This window comes from Rhipicephalus sanguineus, chromosome 4 (assembly GCF_013339695.2).
Source record: "Rhipicephalus sanguineus isolate Rsan-2018 chromosome 4, BIME_Rsan_1.4, whole genome shotgun sequence".
Classification (NCBI taxonomy): Eukaryota; Metazoa; Arthropoda; class Arachnida; order Ixodida; family Ixodidae; genus Rhipicephalus; species Rhipicephalus sanguineus.
The window spans coordinates 146,195,193-146,219,979 of NC_051179.1; the positions used below are offsets into that span (position 1 = coordinate 146,195,193).

The 24,787-nt window shown below is 46.8% G+C and overlaps 1 protein-coding gene across 1 annotated transcript; it reads right to left on the reverse strand.

Moving 5' to 3' along the window:
- Positions 1 to 57: 57 nt before the first annotated feature.
- Positions 58 to 21,899, reverse strand: LOC125758322 (uncharacterized). Its single transcript, XM_049415373.1, has 4 exons — positions 21,863 to 21,899; positions 21,119 to 21,258; positions 1,455 to 1,547; positions 58 to 201 (listed from the first exon to the last, which is right to left on the reverse strand). The coding sequence occupies exons 1-4, from the start codon at positions 21,897 to 21,899 to the stop codon at positions 58 to 60; spliced, it is 414 nt and encodes a 137-aa protein (XP_049271330.1).
- Positions 21,900 to 24,787: the final 2,888 nt, after the last annotated feature.

The following is a 24,787-nucleotide window of genomic DNA, read 5'->3' on the forward strand; positions in this document are numbered from 1 at the left end:
TGGTTGAAACAGACCGAGGTGGTGTTCTACAGCGCAACCGCCGTCACCTAGTGCATTTCATGCCTTCTGCCTCCGGTGAGGAATCGCAGCCGACAGCTGCACAGCAACCATCGCCACTGCAGCAAGTTCCCCTTCAGGAACCTCAGCCTGCCAACAGCGTGGAACCTGCGGTCCCCCAAGGGCAGCCTTTGCAACATTTCCCTGCAGCCAGGGACCGTAGCGATGGTGTTACACGAACACGTTATGGCCGGCGCGTTGTTCCGCCGCGCCGTTTGAACTTGTGACATTGTGATGTGTTTGGCGTCCTCCATCCTCCCATCAGACTTTCTCAAGGGGGGAGATGTAGAGGTCGCCACAATTCAGCTTTTTGATTAGGCCGCCACTGGAGTGTGGCACCCTCTGTTACTGCCGTGCATCATAGATATGTTCGTGCCCCAATAAAGTCAGGGTTACACTTTCGTCCGAGCGAGCAGCGTGTACGCGTGAATCTCTACGTGCCCGTGCCCCTGCGGCACTAACCACGCGACAGTTACCTTGCGAAACTTTTTGAAATTTGTAAAGTACAGCCGGTGAGATAACGAGGCGTACTTACCTGAAACAAATTAAAAAAGAAACAAAGAAAGGATCACAGTATTACGCGAAAAGCGAAATCGCAGTATTTATTATACAACTGGGAAATGCATCGGAACAACAGAGCACCCTTCATTGCCCAAGCCGATTTTATGTCGTAATAATCTGGCAATCTTCTTTGCGTCGTAATGATCTAGCAGTTTTTTATTCAAAAGAACACATTGGTGGGCTAGTCGGTTCATTTAACTAGACCGTAAATGACTATGCTCGTAGAGCGCGCCAAATTAAGCAGGGAGAGGTCAAAGAGAATTCAGCTTGAATTGGAATATTTGAAGTTCTTAAACGGGTCCACTGTGGCCGTGTTCATGATTGCATTGCAGCTGACATGCTTCGTATCTTTATAAAATAACTGATATTAAGAAACACTCAATTCCAGCACCTGAACCTCAAGGATTCGTAGAATACTTCCATTACTTATTTATTTATATATTATTCATATATTTACAAAGCACCTAAGCCGCCCTAGAAATATTACGTAGAGGTGGAACAAAAACATAACCAGTAAAAAAAGATCCCGTCGCACATATAATAGACACATATGCAATGGTCCTTGTAACAATGTGAAATGAAAACATTATAGTTCCACAAATTCATTTTAAAGACATGTAAGAGATAAACACAGTTACTATTTGATACCGTGTACGAATAGCTTATTTGCTTATAAATTTCATATGTTGATGATGAAATTATTCGTAAACTTTCGTAAGGGCTGATGCTTACTTCCTCCCTAGTCATTCCAATTTTTGTACTTCTCTTTCGGTCTAGATATGAGGATAACGCACAGTTTGTGGAATTTATGAACCATTTATGGAGCAGTGACTCACTAGGATGTCGATTTTTCCGAAGTGATTCACTGTCTTCTGCACAACATTTTCGCAGTCCTCTTCGACCGCCATGTCTCCGGGTACGACAAGCACCTGCAAAGCACGATGAAGAAAAATACTAATGGATATAGAAGAATGCCGCTACAGGTGAACCAATTTGTGGAGGGTTCTCAGAGACTTTTGACATAGTAATGGTCGTGAAGTGGCAATATTGATTGCTGTATAAGAAAATAAAAAGAGGGATTGTCGTTAACATTTAGCTGGGTCCCCCTCGCTCTCTGGCAATTGTTTTATTGTGATAGCAATTATATGGACACTCTCGGAGGGTTGTCGCCATTGTCGTCATGTCCCGGATATGTATTCGTATGTATATATATAAAAAGGCAGAATGAAAAATAAGCAGAAGACAAAAAATCCGAAGCACCCGACCGGGTATTCGAACTAGCGACCCCTCGCTCCCCAGCGCGCCGCGTTAGACAACTCAAAGACGCGCCATGCACGCGCCGGCGAAATAACGGCGAGCTATTTATATACATCATTCAATGCTGGTGGAACGCAGATCTCGGAGGAGCTTGAGCATGTTTTCAATGACGCTACGATCCTGCATATTCTTTCAATTTGAAAACTGCCCTTGAGACGGGCACGACAAAGTGGCACTTTCGGTACCCACTCGTGATGTGGAACGAAAAGTTAGAACACGGGCCACACCTTGCGTCATACGCCGAGGGGACCGCAGAGGGACCCCTCCACGTGCCGCAGTTTAAAAGAATAAGAAATATCTAAGAGCGTCTGTTACTCAATAGTTAAGATTTTTTTTAGAACTACCTGGTTCTTGGTCAGTCCCCCAGCGTGGGTGTGTGCCACAGTTTAAAGGATCTACTCTACTCAATTCTCAATTGTCGACACTTGCAGTGCGTTGCTCAAGCACAAAGACGCAACAACTGTGACAGTTGTTAGTGGACGCTTGTCCTGTGTATAGCTGTGCGTCCTTTTCGGGCGTACATCTCTGTGCTTCAGCGTCGCGCAGTATCAGCCTGGTTGTTGTTCGTGTGACATTTCAATTTCTTGCTATCGCATTCATTGCGTCGCCCTTGCGGAGAAACTGTGACTTTCTAACATACCGAACATGTCGTGTACCGAATAAGAAAATAACCAGCTATATATATATATATATATATATATATATATATATATATATATATATATATATATATATATATATATATATATATATATATATATATATATATATATATATATACACAAATATATATATATATATACACATATATATATATCGTAGTGGGAAAAGAATCACGCGGGCCCCGATAGAATAAGCAATGAAGAAAGAAACTACGACTTTCGTTGATTCGGCACTGTATATTTTTACTATATACAGTTATACATTTATATATAGAGTTATACAGTTTTACTATATACAGATATACAGTGCCGAATCAACGAAATTCGTAGTTTCTTTCTTCATTGCTCTATATATGAGCGCTAAAAATTGACGAGCACGAACAGGAGAACAGACAAAGAACTGGCTTACTCCGAAAAGTGATGACGCCACTTTCTGGGATGTCCCTCCATACCGCGAACTCCCAGAGTATTCATCCAGATGTTGTAGCTGTATGCACTGCTCGCGTCGTCATTCAGGACGTTCTGTAGGACGTCGAGTTCATCATAATTGCGGCATGCTCTCACGACGTCATCCTGAAATGGGATTTTCTCTCCCGCCACGACTCGGTAATTCCAAGGCGTGAAGGCTACAAGCGGAGAACAAAGTTGCTGTTTTCTCAGGCGCCCTCTCTTCAAACAGGGGCCCGTTCTCACTCTCGTCGGTGGGCGGGGCGTCTGCCGGTTGACGTCGCGGATCTGCATCTCCGCGTCGCAAGAGACACAGCATCCTTATTGGCCAATAGCCGGCATAAATCAAGAGCGGTGTTCGTTTCAGATGCGCTTGTTCCCGTTGACGCTGTGTACAATAGATGTTGTAGTTAAATAAACAGACTGAAATATGGAAAAACTTTCTTGCGAGTTTCCAGAGAGATGACACTTCCGGCAGGGGCGAACTGTCGTCTGCTGAAGTCAGCGCGCTCGCGCCCTTTCGAACGCAACCTACATTTTGCCACACTGCTTTTTCATTATCGCAGCCTGTTGTGCCGCGCTTGCTTCGATCGGTTTGGATGTCATAACTGGCCTCAAATCTCATAAAACTTGTGCGTGGCGGTGAGTTCTAACGCCACGGATCTCGTGCTGACTTGATCAGTGCGTGCACAGATCGAGTTGCAAGCAAGTTCTTAATTAACAGGTCAGAGAGCGGCCCATCGTGAACCATGAGGGTTGGATTATAGCTGAGGGTTTTAACAGTATTATTCCTTTGACAGAGAACGCACACGATCATTTAACTTTTGGATAATACACTTCACGTCAAAGATATCCCGCAGGTGGATTCAGCGGTAAGTTCGAAATAATATAACCTGAATTTCACTGTCAACTCACTTCGAGTACTCTTGCTTCCAGTCGTCTTCAAAGAACATTCGGCCTGTGTTTAAGCTTACGTAAGGTCACTACATAATTTGTGGGGCGTCATGCAGGCTGAAGTGAACACCTTTGGCTCCGAATTCTTCGGTTCGTCATGTTGTGCCCTCTTGAGTGCTTCTCCATATATCGACAATGCCTTGGCCGCCCGAAATTCGTGGATACCAGTGTGCCAAAGGTATCTTCAGTTGGCTGAACGTATGTGCATTCTATGGACGTATGCTGTTGGGCAATTCTAGTAATTTCTGCCACGAGCTGCACGCGTCCAGTGGCAGAAGCGTGTTCTGAGCTGTTCTAAGACCGCCTGTGTTTCAATTGTAGGGGTGTGGGCCAGCCTCCGCGCAGAACACCTCAGAGACGGGGACGAGACACTGAGCAACACGTCTTTACCATTCCAAGACTCGGCCGCGACTCACTGTCAACGGCGCCTGAGCGCGAGCCGCAAGCGCGTCCGTGTCCATCGTTCTCTTCTACCGTCGGCACGCTGGCGGCTGCCACTCCCGTAGCATATAAATGTTACTCACGCAGACGCCACAGTTGCAAGGATATTGTAATGCGCCAACATTAGGTGCATTTGAAGCGCGCCTATTCTCGCGAGCTGCAAGCAGGGGCAACAGCGCCTCCTGAGCAGCTGAACGATAATCTATTTCCGCAATTAGCACTTATTTGCAATTCGCGCTTTAGCGTGGCATGCAGTGGTTCTCTATAACTGATATTTTGTATTTATTTGCTTTCATACTGGTAGATTACCTACTATATTACTAATTAATAGTTATTATTAAGCATCACACCACCGCGTTAAAGCAAATGCCAAAAGCGTGCCCTGATGACAGGCTAATCTGGTAACGTTGGTAAAGCACGACACCCACAAATTTGCTAGTGACATGTGTCCCGCAAAATAAAAAAGTTAATGCACTTGTACTTCTCCCTTGTGAACGTCCATGTGTACATGGCACTCCCCTTGCATAAATGACGCAGTACGAATTAAAAAAAATAGGTATTACGGTCCTCCTCAATGAAACAGCTGTTCTCCAGAAAATAATGGTTCGTTTGAATTGCTTGTATACTATATTCACAGCAGTAGACAGGTTGGCTTTTTAACAATTCAGAATGTTACATACATAACACAGAAACGCGAGAACTATAGCAAACAGGCAAAAAACTGAAAAAAACTCGGTCATATGTGCACTTCCCCGTCCACCTACACAGTATGTTGAAGTTCACTTATACTATACAACAGGCACCTTCCATTGTGCTACGACTTATGAAATATCACCCAACCTACATTAGATCACAGTGATGACTCTTTGCCTAACTGCCTGTCGCCCATTTCTCCTCCACAGTGTATTCTAATGTGTAAATCATCTGTTCTACTTGTTTGTCAATAAAACACAGGCCGTTACATTGAGCGAGCACTGTTTCACCAATTTGTATTGCATGCAGAAGATCATTACTATCATTTGCATGCAGGAGAAATAGTCATACCTCAACTGATACAAGAAACAGCGTTTGCACTATTTTATTAGAATCAAAACAGTAGCAGTTCTCATGTCAGTGTAAGCACATGTATGTTCCCATTTTTGTGCACAGAACCGGCACCCAATACTGAACATATGGAACAACATATACAGTAGAGCCCAAACACTATATATCATTCACAGCAGTAAAGCAACCTGAAAGTAGTGTGTACAACCTCCTCATAATGACTACTGATATGTGCATTTCGCAGTACCAGTATCTAAGCTCAATCCAAACAAATGGGATGCACAAGGAGCTTGGTGTGAGCCTACACATGAAGGCAACTAAATTAGTACAATAAGGCTAGCTTTGCTTTGGCGAAATATGCAACTATGCAGATAGGCATGTTCTAGTTTTTTATTGCATTAGTTTGCACTAAGCCATCAAAACATGTCACACATGATCGTACAGTGGAGGTTCCTGCAAAAAAGTCTAAAATTGATTGTAGATCCACTTGCCACAATTTATAAAAGCATTCAGCAACGCCCACAAAATGACAACGTTGCCTTCATATATTGCTGCACATACCTGCTCACATATATCTGAAAACTAAGCTAAATTTCTGGAATTATGCATGGGAACTTGTCTGCGTTATCACATGACTACAATGTACCAATGCCTATATTATACATAATTAGTACATCCATGTTTACAATGTATCCATGCCAGCTAGTGCCATCTGCAACTTAAAGTTCATCTTTAATTCATCACTTCATGCTAATGCTTAATTACCATATTGAAAATTAAGCCCAGCATTATAGCTGCTAGTTCAACTTGAACTTAGGCAATAACGTGCCCAAAATTAAAAATTTTCTATAAATAGTGGCTGATGGCATGGCACATTGGATCCTAGGACTTGATATGCCATGAGGTTGAATGAAATTTGACCACGCACTCATAGAGGCTCTAAAGCAGTCAGGACTTAAGTTCATCGTTCAAGTGGGAAAACAAAACCGCAACACACAATGATATGAAGGGGACAGGATGACATCGTTCTAGGAACTGAAGCAACTTGGCCTTTTTAGACATGTTTTTACTCTTTCTGCGACTGGGTGATTCTTTAATTTTGTAGTTCTTTCATACTCTGTGTTTGTATCTTTCTGTTGTTTACATTAAACTTCAGTTGCTAGTAGCGCATCGTCCTGTGCGTTTCATTCTCATTTTCTTGAGCTGTGGGTTTTTTCCTCACTTTCTTTAACCATTAATACACATTACCTCGCCTACTGAGCATTTAAGGATAAAGTTTGCTGAATAAAGCCGGTTCCACTCAGTGTCATTTTCAACAATGCAAAATTTTCAAATGCACAAGCTACTGTAAAGGTTGCACGCAGTATAATGCATAAAACTCTGCATCAATCTCAGTATTTGCTAAAATGCTGTAAGATGTATGCAATTTGCGAGATAGTGTACAGCGAGGCACAGTGAAATGTTCCCACAATACACTGTCTCGTACACAAGCAATGGGCGAGCAACTCTTGCTGCTTTGTCAGAAATGTCTTCCTGAAAATGATGCAAAAAGAAGTTCAATAAGCTTTCTGTATCCATAAAAATCAATTTCTCGCCAAGGACTCACACTTCACTATACTTATTGCAGACCTTTTAACAAAATATGAAACAAATGCAAAATTGTGAGGCTGCTAAGCAGTTTCTTGCGAACTTTTGACTTAAAGTACACAGTGCGAAGAATACACGAAGGTAAAGAAATGCGAAACAACACCAGAAGTGTTACTCTTTTCCTGTGTACAACCATTCGGGTAGATTTCGATATCACTCAAGTTAGCATTACAGTGTAAAGAGGTGAGAATGTTAGTGAGGTTCACTGCGTATTTGAACAAGCATGAAAACAGCATAACAGGAAACAAATTTGGCCTCAATGCACATTTAATCACATGACAGCGTGATAATAGCGGCTTTTTTTTTTGCTTTGGTGTATACTTCTTGTAAGCACTCTGCTTCATTTATGCTTTATCGCAAGGAAGAAAATTATGTTGTACACACATCTTTTTTCAAGCCGCATTCGCGCATCGATTGCGCGACCTTGCGAAGCATGTGCTATATTCACAGGAGTTTCTAAACACGCATTATACATCGTCGCTAGGTGACCTTAATGACTTTTCTTTTCTTTCTTTTTTTTTCGACTTTTCATTGCACTTTTCACGCGCGCAATGTGCAGAACGACACCTACCGCTGCCCGAGCGACGATAAGGACGCACGAACAGAGGAAACATAAGTATTACTTACCATTGTGTTCCCGATAGTACCGCGAACGCAGCGTGCCCATCATCTGTTTGGTAATATATACAGCGGCAGGCTCCGTTGAGCCGCCGGGACATTGTCACACCATATCCCACCCGCAGTAAGACCCGCAGCAAGGCACATTGCACTGTCGTCAAACCACGCACTTCACGTCCAGCGGCGATGGCAGGCACAAAACGCGCGCACACGGCCGACACAGCTGGGCACTATGGGCAGTTCAGAAGCGGCGTTCACAAGGCCAAGGTAATCCCATGACGGCTTTGCTTGGGCATCCCGCACGCTGCTGGGGCCAGCCTAAAACGACTCTCTTCTCGCGGTTCTTTTTTTTGCATTTTTTTCATTTGCAAGCGCATACGTCGCTACACTTTCTCAAATCTCGCTTGTATTCCGACGCGTGCGATTGTCTGATTTCCTCGGCCTCGCCGACGAGCAGGCGGGCTGCAGCCATCCGAAGGTCGGAGGGCATTTTATCTCGTTTTCTCCCGTTCACAGCGGCAGCAATGGCGGCAGCCTAAAAAGAATCTTTTTTTTTCTATTTCGCATCGCGTTTTCGCCGCATGGCATTTTATTCCGTGCGCTGAGGCAGGCCGCCTTGGCCAGTTCGTTATCTAAAAGCGTATACTGAGTGTACACGCCGTGCCAATGGGCTACATCGAGGGCTTGCCTGCTTTTCCTTTTAGTTTATTTTGATTTGATGGAAAAGCGACATGAGCGAAGTAACGATATTAGCAGTGCGAAGTATCAGTATCAATGCGACATGAGCGAAGTAACGACAGTATCAATGCAAATAGATCGCGTCAGCGCTTACAACCAAGACGCGATAGACCGCGCCGCGCACCGAGAAGCAGCCGACTGGAACTATTAGTTCCCAGCAGCAGTCTTCAACACCGCCAAGTTACGCGGAAAGGAAACGACACAACATTGAAGCGAGGTGACGTAACGGCGCTCCCTGTCTTTTCCGGAATGAAGCCAGTTGAGAGGGAGATGAGAGGGTAAATATAGCGATCGTTATATCTCCAGTCCTACTTTAGCTTTTCGAAAACTTCTTTCGGCTATATATTCCTGAGAAGGGTCCGACTCATGCCAGGGTGTTCTTCACGCCAAGCCCGAGGAGTGGTTCATGACCCCTTTAAAGTCAATGTTCGCTTAACTAAAACTCCTATGTTGCAACTTGTTATTAGGAGCCCAAGGCAACATCAGTGGTCGAAATAAAATCTGAACCTCTTTACTTTGCAATAGTGCTGATTTGAATGTGATTTTCTGCTTATAAAGCATGTTTTGAAGAATGCAGCAATTTTTTGCTGCATTTGCACACTTAGGACTGCAGTGGTCATGAATTGAGTCACTGCGTCCTCCGGCACAACACTCTCCTGGGCAGCGAAGGACTTCACTTTTTCCAAGTACATCAGTGCTTCTTTAGCTGAAATCCTTGGTGCTTCCTCCAGTAGGGTTACTTCCTCCCGCTCCTATTCTTCCTCAGGTAGGACGCTCGCTACAGTCTCTTCTGTATACAGAGTGGCGCATGTCTCAACGAGTCACAGGTGATCTAGCCCTCAAAACACAAAGTGCTCTCTGAACCCAGTCTTTCAGGCAATTTCTCATCAAAATGACGCCAGATATGTTCGTAGAACTGAAATGCGCTGTGCACTGACTTCGTTAAACAAAAGTGCGTGAGCACTGGGTCCAATGCAGGCCCGTAGCCAGGAATTTTTTTCGGGGGGGGGGGGCACTTGCTGAATAAATTGACTATTTGAAAAAACACCTATTTTCATTGTTTATTTTTGGTAAACACACCTACTTCTCCAAAAATTCGGGGGTGGGCGGCCTCTAGGCTCTCCCCTCCTGGCTACGTGCCCAGTCCAATGGCACTTCGGCGGGGAATTCGTACAACTGAATAGTTCGTGTAACTGACGTGCGTGGAAGTGGTATTTTGCTATATATATACAGGGTGTCCCAGCTATCTTGAGCCAAGGGTTAAAAAATACAATATTAGAGGCAGGCGAGTGAAATGACTTGCAAATTGCTGACAGCCACCTTGCGCACTACAGACAATTTTTTGTCTTGTAATGAACTAATTTGTTAATTAGGACGATTTAACTAAATTGCTAAATATTGACTTTAGGCAAGAAATGCTGCTTGCAAAGTTCGAGAGCGTCTTCAGAAACCCCAATCGCATCATTTGCGACAAAGAAAGTCTCACGTATACCATTTTTTCCAAGCTGCAAAGAAAGCCCGCGAAATACAAAAAGAACCACGTGACTAGCGCGCTCGCGCGCCGTGAGGATGCTGCCCTCAGCCGTGGTTTGAGCGAACGAAATCAGCTGCGGCCGCGACTCGGCGTCTCCTTTGCAGCGGTAGGCCGATAAGTTAAAGGTGGTTTCTTGGCCCGCGCTCGCTACAACTTGCACCGTCACGCGCGCAGCTGGCTGGCAACGTGCCAAGAAACCACCGCCCACTTATAGGCCTACCGCTGCAACGGAGCCGGCGAGTCCCGGCCGCAGGTGATTTCGTTCGTTCAAGCCTCGGCTGAGGGCAGCATTCTCGCGGCGCGCGAGCGCGCTAGTCACGTGGTTCTTTTTGTATTTCGCGGGCTTCCTTTACAGCTTGGAAAAAATGGGATACGTGAGACTTTCTTTATCGCAAATAATGCAGTTGGGGTTTTTGAGGACGCTCTCGAACTTTGCAAGCAGGATTTCTTGCCTAAAGTCAATATTTAGCAATTTAGTTAAATCGTCCTAATTAACAAATTAGTTAATTACAAGACAAAAAATTGTCTGTAGCGCGCAAGGTGGCTGTCAGCAATTTGCAACTGATTTCACTCGCCTGCCTCTAATACTGTATTTTTTAACCCTTGGCTAAAGATAGCTGGGACACCCGGTATATATATATATATATATAATATATGGTCCTCCCGCCGAAACTGTCAGGGTAAAGTAAATATTTGTTTCCTATATTGCAGTACGAAGTCTTTCACAAATTTTATTACGGTAACCAGAAGCAGCTTTAGTTATCCATATATATATATATATATATATATATATATATTAAGAAGAATTTATTTCGTTAATGATATGAATGAATGCCACAGTGGAAACCATCGCATTTATTTTGACGTCTAGGCCGGGGACCGGCGTTTATCAAACGTGAGTATTGTACATTGGGTTCCTGTGCACATACACATGTCCAATGTGTATATATATATATTATGAGGTCTTGGTTGGGCAGTCGTTTATTTGTTCCGAAGAGCCGGCAGCGAACAGGCACGATCAATCCACACTGATGATGATGATAATGTACACTTGAAGATGTGTATAATAAATGGCCACAATCTATATATATATATATATATATATATATATATATATATATATATATATATATATATATATATATATATATGTGTGTATATATATATATATATATATATATATATATATATATATATATATATATATATATATATATATATATATATTGTGGTGAAGCAATTCGTACTGTTTAACGGTTGCGTTCTCCAGCTGCTCCTAGTGGGTCGTCCTCTTATAAACGCCGCTCGCTCTCTGAGCCCGTGCTCTTGCCCTGACTGTCGCCATAGCGAATTGTCGCCGAGTCCCGTCCAATAAACCGCTTAACAAATTGGTGGAGAGTGCTGTGCTCCAATTTGATGCCTCTGGAGCTTCGATCCCGTACCCTACCAGCTACCATACCTCAACCGACCTCACGTCCCGGTGTCCCTCGTATCCGCGACCCCCCAGTCTTCACTGGCGCAGATGGGACCGACGTGGAGGACTGGCTCGCGATCTATGAACGCGTGAGTGTCCCCAATAAATGGGACGAGGCGGGAAAATTGACCAACTTGGTTTTCTACCTCGCGGGTGTGGCCGGCCTGTGGTACAACAACCACGCATCCGATTTTACGACGTGGTCCGACTTCAAGCCCGCCATCATCAACGTGTTTGGCCGCCCTGCCGTTCGTAAGCTGCAGGCCGAACAGCGTTTGCGAGAACGAGCTCAGCACGCCGGCGAAACCTTTACCAGCTACATTGAAGACATTCTCGATTTGTGTAAGAAAGCCGACGCGACCATGTCGGAATCTGACAAGATGAGGCACATTATGAAAGGCATCGACGACGATGCCTTCACGATGCTGCTGGCCAAAAACCCCAGCACAGTGGCCGAGGTCATCACGCTCTGCCAGAGCTACGAGGAGCTGCGCCGGCAGCGGTCGATGACCCGTCGCTCTCCATCCCGCGACGCCGAGCTCGCTGGCTTGTCGACCATATCCGACCACTCCGCCTTGCTCGCAGAGGTGAAGTCATTCGTGCGCGAGGAAATTGCGCGCCAGTTCTTTCTGCTGGACTTTGCTCAACCTCAGTACGTTCAACAGCCGTCAACCACTCTTCCCCCTCCCCTCCGTCGAGCGATTGAGCAGGAAATCGCGGAGGTCATGCCTGAGTACCACCAGCACCATCCAGCTCCTGCACCACTCAGTTACGCCCAAGTTGTCGCCAGGACGTCCCCAGTAATACCTACGGCTGCCCCACACAGTTACACCGAAGCCGCCGCTAGACATCAGTCCTTCGAAGCGGCTGTGCCGGCTACCTACGCCGACGTCATGCAGAGGCCACGACTGCAGCCAACGATGCAGCCATACCAGTCGCCACCCCGTCAATCACGTCCTGCGCCATGGGCGGGCCCTGCTCCAGCAAACCGATGGCGCACACCTGACAACCGCCCCATATGCTTCGCATGCGGTTACGCCGGCCACGTGGCGCGTTACTGCAATCGCGTCCAACCGCCTCAAGTCGTGTCGCCCGCCACCAGCCAGTCAAACCGCACATTTTACGCCCCACCTACGCCTCTGTCGCCGACGTCAGGCCAGGCTCCATCTACTCGGCGCTCTCCGTCTCCACGACGTCGCTCACTGTCGCCGATGCGCCCACGTCCGGTCGCACGCGACCAGGAAAACTAGTCGTCGCAGTCCAGGAGGCAAGGGCTGCGACGCTATCGAACTGCGAAAGCCCTCAGCGAAGCCCATCGAACGTGATAGACGTGTTTGTCGACGGTGTTCCCGCATCTGCCCTTATCGACAATGGAGCCGCCGTATGCGTTATGGACCAAAAATTGAGCCGATTACTACAAAAAGTGAGGACGCCACTTTCTGGTATGTCTCTCCGTACAGCCAGCTCCCAGAGTATTCATCCTACAGCAATATGCACAGCTCGCGTCGTCATTCAGGACGTTCTGTACGATGTCGAGTTCATTATACTTGCTGCATGCTCTCACGACGTCATCCTGGGATGGGATTTTCTCTCCCGCCACGACGCCGTAATTCATTGCGCACAAGCCGAAATCGAACTCTGCCCGTTCTCAGATCTGACGCCGGCAGACACTTCATCGGTATCGAGCAAGATCCTCGTCAAAGACGATACCAAAGTGCCTCCAAACTCGTCGATGGCTGTGTCAGTCGACTGCGCCGGTCTATCCGACACCATTGCACTCATTTCGCCATCGGACCATGTTTGCACAAGGAGAGGCTTGCTGGTACCTTTCGCGACCGTCCAGGTCACTCAGGGCATTACCGCTATTTTTGTTCACAACCCATCTCCATACATTGTTACGTTGGTGCGAGGGGAATGTCTTGGCAGAGTGGAACCCCTCGAAGACGCACAAGTTATGGACGCACCCGATTACACGCACTGTCCCAGTTCCGGTACGCTCAGTGCTGTTTCCGCGTCCGATTCGTCACCTGCTGATGTGTTTAGGTCCTCCATTGCTCACGACCTCACATCGGTCCAGCGTTCCCAACTTCTGTGCCTGCTGGAAGAATTTCGTTCTTCTTTCGATGTCGGGCAAACTTCTCTCGGCCGCACTTCCGCCGTTACGCATCGCATCGACACCGGCGCCCAACCACCACTGCGGCAACGTCCATATCGCGTGTCTCCCGCAGAACGGCGGGTCATTAATGAGCAAGTCGACGATATGCTTCGACGCGACGTTATTCGGCCCTCGGACAGCCCATGGGCGTCTCCCGTTGTTCTCGTTGCGAAGAAGGACGGTTCCGTGCGGTTCTGTGTGGACTACCGACGGCTCAACAAGATCACTCGCAAGGTTGTTTATCCGCTGCCGCGAATCGACGACGCAATTGACAGCCTGCAAGGAGCCGAATTCTTTTCGTCTCGATTTGCGCTCGAGGTACTGGCAAGTACCCATGGCGGATGACGCTCGACCGAAGACAGCCTTTGTCACGCCTGACGGCTTGTACGAGTTCAACGTCATGCCGCTTGGTCTGTGTAATGCGCCCGCGACCTTCGAGCGCATGATGGACACTGTTCTGCGCAAATTGAAATGGCACACGTGCTTGTGTTACCTGGACGACGTCATGGTTTTCGCTGCGGACTTCTCCACGCATCTCCAGCGTCTGCGGCATGTTTTGACGCGTTTGCGCAATGCCGCCCTCCAACTGAATCTGAAGAAGTGCCGATTTGCAGCACGGCAGCTGACAATCCTCGGCTACGTCGTGTCCAAGGACGGAATCCTTCCCGATCCGGCCAAGCTTCCCAAACCTACGTCCGTAAAAGAACTGCGCAGTTTCGTAGGACTGTGTTCGTACTTTCGACGCTTCATACGAAACTTTGCCACCATCATATCGCCGCTGACGAAGCTCCTTGGAAGTAACGGACCCCTAGATTCGTGGTCGTCCGAGTGTGACTACGCGTTCGCAAAGCTCCGTCGTTTGTTGACGTCTCCTCCCATACTCCGCCACTACGATCCTACGGCCCCAACGGAGGTACACACGGACGCCAGCGGTGTAGGCCTCGGCGCTGTCCTTGCGCAGCGCAAACCAGGGTTCCCCGAACACGTCGTGGCATACGCAAGCCGTGCGCTTACCAGAGCCGAGACCAATTACTCAGTCACGGAAAAAGAGTGCCTGGCGATCATATGGGCCCTTACAAAGTTTCGACCTTATTTGTATGGTCGCCCATTTGATGTCGTCACCGACCATCATGCGCTATGCTGGCTGTCGTCATTGAAGGATTCCTCAGGCCGTCTCGCGCGCTGGGCACTTCGCCTGCAGGACTACGACATCCGCGTGCTGTACCGCAACGGACGCCAGCATGCTGACGCCGACAACCTCTCGCGCTCCCCCTTGCCTGACGACAATGCCCCCTGCTCAGTACCTCATATGGCTGTTGCTTCAATCAACGTTCACACCATCGCTACCGAACAGCGCAAGGATAAATGGATCACGTCGCTGACTTGCTCAATGATCCGTCGGCAACACCATCCACTCGCGCGTTGCGTCGTCAAGCCCACCATTTCGCCGTTCGTGACGACCTCCTGCACCGACGGAATTACAACGCCGACAGCCGCCAGTGGCTACTAGTGATACCCCGCAGTCTGCGTTCTCAAATATGCGAAGCCTTCCACTCTGACCCGCAATGCGCGCACTCTGGGGTATCCAAAACTTACCACCGCATTCGACAACGATACTTCTGGCGTGGGATGTACCGCTACGTGCAGAAGTTCGTTCGCTCCTGCCTCGATTGCCAACGCCGAAAACCTGCAACGCACGTGTCGCCAGCAGGTCTACAACCATTATCTTGCCCTAACCGTCCGTTTGAGCGCGTGGGCATCGATTTGTATGGACCACTTCCTCCGACTTCGGCTGGTAACCGCTGGGCCATTGTCGCTGTTGACCATCTAACGCGATACGCCGAAACCGCCGCCCTCCAAGCGGCTACAGCGCGCGATGTTGCCTCCTTCCTACTACACAGATTCATACTGCGTCACGGTCCACCCCAAGAGCTTCTCAGCGATCAAGGCCGTGTCTTCTTATCAGAAGTCGTGGAAGCCATTCTGAAAGAGTGCCATGCTGTTCACCGCAAAACTACTGCTTACCACCCGCAGACGAATGGCCTAACCGAACGCTTTAACCGCACGCTCGGCGACATGCTGTCAATGTACGTCGCCGCCGATCACACCAATTGGGATGCCATTCTGCCCTTCGTCACCTACGCCTATAATACCGCCCCTCAGAGCATTACCGGTTTTTCACCCTTCTTCTTACTGTACGGAAGGCACCCGTCGCACACTATCGACACGATACTTCCATACAAGCCGGATCCATCTGAGTGTGCGCCTATTTCTGACACAGCCAGGCTTGCTGAAGAGTGTCGCGAGCTTGCCGAGACATTTACGACGCAGGAACAAGAGCTGCAGAAGAGCGTTCGCGGTGGCACCACCACTTCTGAGCCTACGTTCCTCCCTGGAGCGCTCGTATGGCTCTCGGTCCCTACCACTGCAAGTGGCCTCTCTTCAAAACTGCTGCCGAAATACGAAGGTCCATACCGGGTCGTCGAGCGCACATCCCCGGTCAACTACTTGATCCAACCCATCGAACCAGCTTCGGACATGCGCCGTCGAGGGCGCGACATAGTCAACGTGGAGCGCCTCAAGGCCTACTATGACCCACTCATAGTGACGAGCTGTTAGGTCGCCGGACGGCTCCCTTTTCGTACCCGGGGTAATTGTGGTGAAGCAATTCGCACTGTTTAACGGTTGCGTTCTCCAGCTGCTCCTAGTGGGTCGTCCTCTTATAAACGCCGCTCGCTCTCTGAGCCCGTGCTCTTGCCCTGACTGTCGCCATAGCGAATTGTCGCCGAGTCCCGTCCAATAAACCGCTTAACAATATATATATATATATATATATATATATATATATATATATATATATATATATATATATATATATATATATATATATATTATGATGTCTATTCGCCGATCGAAACGTCGGCAAATAAACAGTTTATCACATGTGTATACCTTTTTTCCCATGGAGGAAGGAATACTAAGGAGAGGCCCTATCGTATTTCAATGCATTGCGAGAAGTGTGGCGGAAGTGACGTCAGATTTATGGGGCAAACAAACCGGTATGGGGCAAACAAAACAGCAGACGCCCCGCGGCGTGCTCTCCGCGGTGATTAGCTTCTGCGCAGATTTGTAGTCCCGGCGTAAACTTAGCGCATATTGTGCGGTTCGCACGTAGTAAAATGTTGCAAGCAGATGTTTACCAGGCTGTTCGTGCGTGGCAGGCCCGAGCGCTGCGTGCTGAAATTCTTCGTGGAGCGTTTTTGTGCATCAGTACAGAATACCGGTATGTGCCGTGATCAAAAACGTTCAGCCCCTGCATCATCGTATTCGAACTCACCTAGCAGTGACTTACGCGTTCTGCTGGGCGTTAGGCCTTCCCTTTCTCGTAGCCCGATTTCCCGATCTGTTGCCGGGCTAGCGGTTCTTTGTTCGTGTATAGGGAGTGAGCGTAGTAGCTATTCGGCGCAACGCCAACCTATAGTTGACGTAACTTCACGTCGAAAAGAGGACACCGCTGTATTGTATACGCGATCGTGCACGTGAAGTTTGTAATTCCAGTACGCACACAACAACAAGCACGCAGCGAACGCACACCGCACAATACATACATCACGTAGTCCGATAACAACATAAGTTTATTGCCCTTTCGTTGAACGACACAGCCTCTAAAAACGTACAATGCCTTCGGCGCATGTTATGTACGGCGCGTCAGACGCCAAAAACAAAAGTTCACGTGTGTTCTGAGTTCACACAATGAGTAAGAAGCAACAAAGCGCACATGCGAGAGCTTCGCATGCAAATACCATGCATTAGTGATCAGCAATGAAGCGAACGTGTACGTACACATGAAAAGTGACACCCGGTACTTTCCGCAGTGCACGCGATTTGCACCAGGCATACGCAACCATACGCAAGAGCTTGGCATTGCGTAGCTTTCATAAAGAACACACACAAGGAGCAGCACGCGTGAATCGACTGCGGCGCGGCGCCGCTTGCACGGCGAAAAAAAAAAAAAAGGCTCGAATCGCGCATGCGCTTGCGAACGACACGGCGGAAATCATGGCGGAAATCGTGAAATGTTTCGAGGCTCCTTCGCTAGGAGGCGATGCGGGTGTTTGCGATGTGGAGGCTTCACGAATGTGACGTCAGGGCCTCTCCTTATTTTTCCTTCCTCCATGTTTTTTCCTATTCATTTTACGGCAACCGAAAAGACACTGTCCATAATGTGCGTATATATATATATATATATATATATATATATATATATATATATATATATATATATATATATATATATATATATATATATATACTACAAGCCACAGAAGAAATACGGCAGATCCCACGTACCATGGGAGTCGGAAGTTATGCGAAGCATGCGCGGGATGGCGACTGGCGTAATTTTTCATACTGAGCGCAACGTTAAGGAATGACGCTAGAGAAATATGAAGTGGTAACGCACACTCATATGCTGATGAGTCGCATATGCATTATATAACCAGTTGTTTACAGTTGCGCAGCGATGCCAACAGCAACATGGGTGTTACCATCCCCACACGCGATAAGCTGATATGTAGTGCTTATATTCTTCAACACTGGATAGCGCGAATCCGAACAGCACAAAGACGAAACGCAAATGCACAGGACAGGCTTTACTCGCAACAAAGCTCTGTTTCAGAAATATTATTCTAGATATACACACAGCCAAGTGGCACACGCAGAAGCATTGCGCGTACGCTGCAATCACAGTTGCAGTTCGGTTACCGTTATGTTTATACTTATCTGTTATGACGCGAATGCACGCACGTTTCACGAACCCGTGTGTATGTGTAGAAGGGGTTCTTGACAGTTCTTCAACAAGGTCATCATCACCGTGATCAGTGAGCACCAGCAGCTCGACCGGATCCGTTCGTGATCGCAGCTACGAGAGGTCTAAGTGTAGTGAAGTACGAGGTATAGTAGAGCTGGTGGAAATCCTGGATGCCTCTTACGATGAAATGATCTATGACGCCTCCTGTCCTGCACGTGGCAGCGAGGTCTTTTGATGCCCTGTCCATATTCAAGCCGTGTTTCACGCAGTATACAGACCAGTCGCTGTTCCGTCTTGATAGATCAATGTTTAAGTCATCGATAATGATGAGCGGCCTGGTTCTCTCGGCAGATTTATTGTAGGAAGCATTGACCCCGGTTTTTGCGCAATCGACGTGGTCCACGTTGCGGACCACGTGAACGAGTGCATGGTAGTTGAGCGTCTTCAAGGGGTGTTCTGTTTTCAGCTACCTCACTTTCCTTGAGTCCGCCCCGGTGGTGTAACGGTTACGGTGCTCGGCTGCTGACCCGAAGGTCGCGGGTTCGATCCCGGCCGCGGCGGTCGCATGCAAAATGCTAGATGCCCGTGTACTGTGCGATCTCGGTGCACGTTAAAGAATACCAGGTAGACAAAATTAAAGCCCCTACAATTATTATTATTATCACTTCCCTTGCGTGTCAATGTGTGTGTTCGCGTTTACTGTGTTGGTTGAAAATTTGTATCACCTGTGGCACATACCCGCATAACATAAACTCTGGTATGCGGGTATGTGCCACAGGTGTCTGAGAGAAAGGGTTTCATGACGTACGCGACAGGTATTTTGCGTTATTGATGTCATGACCAGCGAATCGCGTTCACCATACACTGATCGCCTGCTATGCCGATTTTGGTACATTAGAAGTTACAGAGACGACCAGGAGAGCGCCGAGACGTAGGCGGCTAGATAGATAGATACGTAGATAGAAACGCCCAAAGTGCCTGAGGTTCGCTAAGAAATGCTTCGCATTTAAAAACAGGCCTAAATCAACTTTTGTTCGAGGTGCGTGACCGGGAAATCACACCACCGACCCCTGTACTTCGCTTTCACGCCTTCGACAATTGGAAAAACTGTCCAAAAAAGCTGCCTTGCTTGTGTTGTTGTTGGTGTAGGCCTAGTAGCGTGCGCCTAAGCTTTTAAATGCGAAGCATTTCTTAGCGAACCTTTAGCACTTTGAGCGTTTCTATCTACGTATCTATCTATCTATCTAGCCGCCTACGTCTGGGTGCTCTCATGATCGCCTCCTGAACTTGTGTAGACCAAAATTGGCATGGGAGGGTAAGACGATTTGACGAATATGATTGTCCGGTCATGACATAAATAACGTGAAAATTCTGCCGCGTACGTCGCCAAACCCTTTCCTGCATACACGTGTGGCACATACTCGTTTAACACGGGCCGCGGTGTACGGGTATGCGCCACAGGTGATCGAGAGTTTATATCTACCCAGGAACGCCGAGAACAGACATTGCTAATTTAAATGCGAGAGCGTTAAGAAAAAATGACGTCGGCAGCGTTGCCCTGATGAATCGAAAGAAGATTTAGGAGCCCAGCAGGAATCGAACCCAAGCATTCTGCGTGGCAATCAGGTATTCTACCACAGAGCCACGCCAGGTCTGTAAACTGGTTTGGAAAAACAGCCTATACAGGTGTAATGCCGGTGCAGCGTCAATTGTGTTTATGGCGCTGGCTATCTAATTTTACAAGAAAGCAATAAACACTACATATGTACTCCTGCGATGCAGGCGTGTTATCAGATTAACGTATGTGGTTTCAGTGTTGGCTCCGCTTTTATAGCAGTCTAATAAACATTACATTTTTATTCCTATGATTCAGCAAGCTATATTGAAGCATTGCTCGACCCCGGTGGAATACATTAACGACAGTTACGTCTGATTTTCACATGATTGTCCCATAAAGTGCACTTATTTTCGATAATACTGACGTATGTACTTTAACGTGAGGGATGACGTTACGTCGCACCGTAAGCTGGTAACCACGATATGCGCATAGCTACTACACTTACAAAAACACGTTGATCCACCTCCCAACGCTTGGCTCAAAGCCATAAAATACAGCATAGAAGTACTCGTTGACTGCTTCGCATGAAACCGATTCCCACAACGCGTGGGATCTGCCGATTTTTTTTTTCCTTTTCAAATCACTATGCAGATCTTTTATGGTACCCTTGTATTGCAGAACAGTACACTGGCAACTGGGAATTGTGGGTTGCCGATAGCCTTGTATTACGCCTCACACCTAACAGACTCGTTCAGAATATATCTTGCCTCAAAGGGCGAACAGCGATTGGAAAATCTTTTTCGTTACCTCCCCTCTTTAACAGCCACTTTTCTGTATTTCCGTGCTTATAAGTAAACTGTCGGCTATGCGACCTTCCCGTAGAATCGTCGTACACTTTATAAAGTAGAACTATCACCTTTTTTTTTCATAATCAAACTGCTTTATTTTCATTACCTAAAGGCTACTGTCACAAGTCGCGGTTTTGCTAAGATGAACAAAAGTTTGCGTTCGTATAGCTAAGAACTGGTGTCCACCATTGCTATTGCTTCGTTTCGCCACCTGCTTCCACAAACCTTGATTTGGGAGCCAAAAAGTACTTGCCTTGTCTCGAGGAAGGCCCAATGCGCAGCAACCCTTTGCTGCTTTTTCTAGATTATCGGCGTTCCGCGCAAACAGAGTGAGCCAGCAACCGAGGGAGGCAAAATGCTTTGCCGCGCATTCGCCAATGCCTGCCGAGGCACCTATGGACGCAAAGAGGGAGCATACTGTGAAACACCAGAATGCTGGACAGAACTCCAAGCAGCAAGGCGGCTGTGAGAGATACACACAAGCACTAGAAGATTCTCATAACTTTCGGGCGTTGTCGTCTAAGTATCATTTTGGTGGAAGCTACGCTTAGATAACGCTACAGTACGTTTATAATCAAGCCAATTTAATACGTATACATCAACGGGGATCTGAACAGTGAATGAGCCCGAAAACCACAAACATTTGAAATGTTACGCTTTGTTAATATCTGACTGCCACTCTAACGATAAAAATAGTGATAAATTTTTGTGAAGACAGGCATAAGACTGCGATTGCTTTATCATTGGCTGCAATGTATACCCGCTTCTTTAGTTTTGTTTGCGAGATCAAAGGATGTTGATAGGTATTATGGCAATGCGCGACATTTTTAAAATGTCTCACCAGACTTTGACTTATTCAGTAAAGGGTGTCAAGGGATGTCTTGCGTGCTTTGGTTGACGTTAGATTTCCCGCAATACACACTCGGCAGACTGCGCAGCTATCTTATAAAAAGATAGGTCAGTAATTCCTTATCTGCCAGTCATTATGAGAACATACCAATTATGATGGCCACTTTTCCTTCCAAGTCAGGCATGGTGTGGTCAAGTGCGCGTCAGTCGTCGATGCGCTTTAGTTATGTGTGCACTGAGCAGTGCGCATTTATTTAGTGAGGGAAGGTATTTGTGGCTACTGCTGTTATATAAAGTGCTATGGTGCTGCCCTCTACTCTTGGCCAGCGCGTTGCACGGTTGGAAATCGCTCGCCGTGGGTTGTTAGCTTTCGCCTTTCGTTTACGAGTCAGCCGGCATTGCAGGCGCTTCAAATATAATGCTATGCAGAAACTTATGGACGATACAATGGTGATGACTGAAGGAACAGCAAGATTTAGTCGATTTCCGCTCTACACGCACACGCTGCTTTGTAGGCTCAGGTTTTATTTCGACAACAGTGCTCTATATCCTGCCGTATGCGACATGCAAAACGTATTGCGCTCGCATTGAAAGTAAAATAAAAAAATTGCGGAAATCAGGATAATGTTTTTATACAAAGTGCTCTAAGGCCTATTACAACGTCAGTGTAAATGCTCCAATTAAACAGACAAAAATATCCAGCCAGCTCCACTTCGCGAACACTGTAGATACAGCGAAGCTTTTGCCCGTCCTTCATGAGGCTATATCGTATTTCCAAGTTTTTCAAGTCTTCCGTTCGTTGGATTTTAGCTCCGTCCTCTCTTGCGCGAGCATCGCGGTAGGCTCGGAGACGACGACATACTCGTTCTCGCGTTGGCGTGTTCTGTCCTTTTTGGTCCTCCGGACCAAATGACAGGATATGCTTCCTCGTAATGCGGTGGGTGAAGCGTGCGTCTGGCATCTGCACTGGGCACATTCGTAGGCCTGGGCGACGCATCACATTTGTTTGATACACGTCGTGCCTAAAGCCGCTTTTCGTAGAGGCATGGAACATATATCGACGGCACATAGTATGGTCAGTCGCGCGTCTCTGCGGGACGCATCGACGTTGGTTTAAGATTACGCATAGTACTAAAAAAAAAAACATGGTCGATCCCTCCGTCATAGGACAACAGTTATTGTGGGGTAAATAGAAAAAAACATAAATGAAAATACCCCGACCCGTACCACAAGTATAAGGGTTAATAACCAATCACAATAAATAAATAAATAGGGCTGGTGCCAAGAAATAGATTTAGGAAGGAAAAAAAAAACGAAAAGGGAAGAAAGAAGAAAAAAAAGAAAGAAAAGAGAGAAGGAAACAAGAAAAAAGGGTGGGACTACTCCCAGCAAACCACACCGAGGGAACGGGCCCGGCAGCAGCGGCCGTTTATTTAAAATTATTTTTTCGTTTTTATTTCTGTTCTTTTGTGTCTTCAGTCTTGAAGCTTGAATCTTGAATTTTGAAACTTGAAATTGCGGAATTGCGGAGTTTTCTTGCTTCCCAAGTGGCTTGTTCATCCAAAGTGGCTCTTGTCTTGTTCATCCCCAGGCTGGTTGAAGTATAGTGATAGTGGGGTGGTCTGGTAGGTCATGGGCGCTGGTGCTTTCAGCTGCTTTAAGCCTTGTCTATGCTGGGAGTCAGGGGGAGAACCCCACCTCGTTTGGATGAGCACACTTCCAGCTCGACAAAAGACCTCGATTGTTAAAATAAACCTTTATAGATGCGAAGTATCTTATGGCGGAGTTCAATCCGGTGGTGGTGGTGTGCGGCGTGACCACCCTTACTGCGCATGCGCATACCCTCTCCACTCCCCCTCTCCACTTCCCCTATCCCACTCCCCTCTCCATTTACCCTCTCCCTTACCCCTCCCCCTTTCCACTCTTCCTCTGAAACGCGGGCTAGACATGCCGAAATTCTCTCCTGCGCAACGCCGCGATGAGTACCACGCATGCGCGTCCCCTCCTCCCTCTCCTCTCCTACGCTGCTCCCCTCTAGCACGCCTGCCGACCGCGTTCCCCGCTCGCCCTGTGAAAATTAACGGCCAGGCTAGAGGGAAGACAAGACGCGCGTAGCGTTCCTCTTCGCGTTCCACGACGCCAGGTCGGTAGCATGCCCAAAGAACGCCAACGGAACGCGATCGTGCAAGTGCTCCGGCTTCGCATCGCCTCATGGTCCCCTTTATCGGGAAATGGTGTATTTTTTATGTATGATTATGTGGAATGGATTCATTAATGTATTTGATCATGGTTTCGAATGTTTTTAGTTGCTGAATTTCTTTTACTAGTTCTGGTTTATTATCTAAAGTGTTTCGAGTGAATTTCGAAATTTTATCGCTAAATTTAAGTGTATTTTTGCCTGTAGTTACGTAATGGTCAATGTTAGTGACGTTTTCTCCGCTGATACAAATATTGCCATTTATTTTTCGAAATCTTTGCAGGTAGAACGGGCATCGTCCATGCCCTGTTAATAATGGACTCGTATAGTAGTTTGTTGGAAAATGTTGCGGAATGTGACAGACACTTTTAATCCAATTGTGGACTGTTGTCTTTTTATGTTCCGTATGCCAAATTATGTTCCATTTATTAAATGTTTATTTCTTTAACTGGACTTCGATAAAATGTTTCGTTATTGAAACTGTCACCGTTGTCCCTGATCTGAATGCTTTGGAAGCTAATTCATCTGCTAAATCATTACCGCAGTCACCTGAGTGGCCTTTAAAAAAAATGTAATTTTATTTGTTAATTGTACCGAAGGTACCAGTATCTTTGTTTTATTAATAAATGTATTAGTGGTATTTAAATTGTTTAATCATCTAAGGCACGATAAACTGTCTGTGTTAATGTGAAAACTTTCATCATTTTGCAAGTTTTTGGTGTATTTAAGTGCCTTGATTATTGCCACTGCCTCTGCTTCAAAATTTCAGCTGTATGTTGGTAACGCATATTGTCCTGTGTTAATAATTTTATTATTGTTATCCATGTGAATAAATGTCGCTCCCGTACTTTTATCTGTTTTAGAACCGTCAGTGTA

Excerpts from the sequence above, each read along its gene's own strand:
- LOC125758322 (XM_049415373.1), bottom strand. The coding sequence starts at position 21,899 with ATGCCTGACTTGGAAGGAAAAGTGGCCATCATAATTG. Across the intron at positions 1,548-21,118 it reads TGGGCCTTCCTCGAGACAAG|GTGCTTGTCGTACCCGGAGA; the intron begins GCAAGTACTTTT and ends CGTGCTTTGCAG. Across the intron at positions 202-1,454 it reads TCGGAAAAATCGACATCCTA|GGAAATGTTGCAAAGGCTGC; the intron begins GTGAGTCACTGC and ends CCCTGGCTGCAG.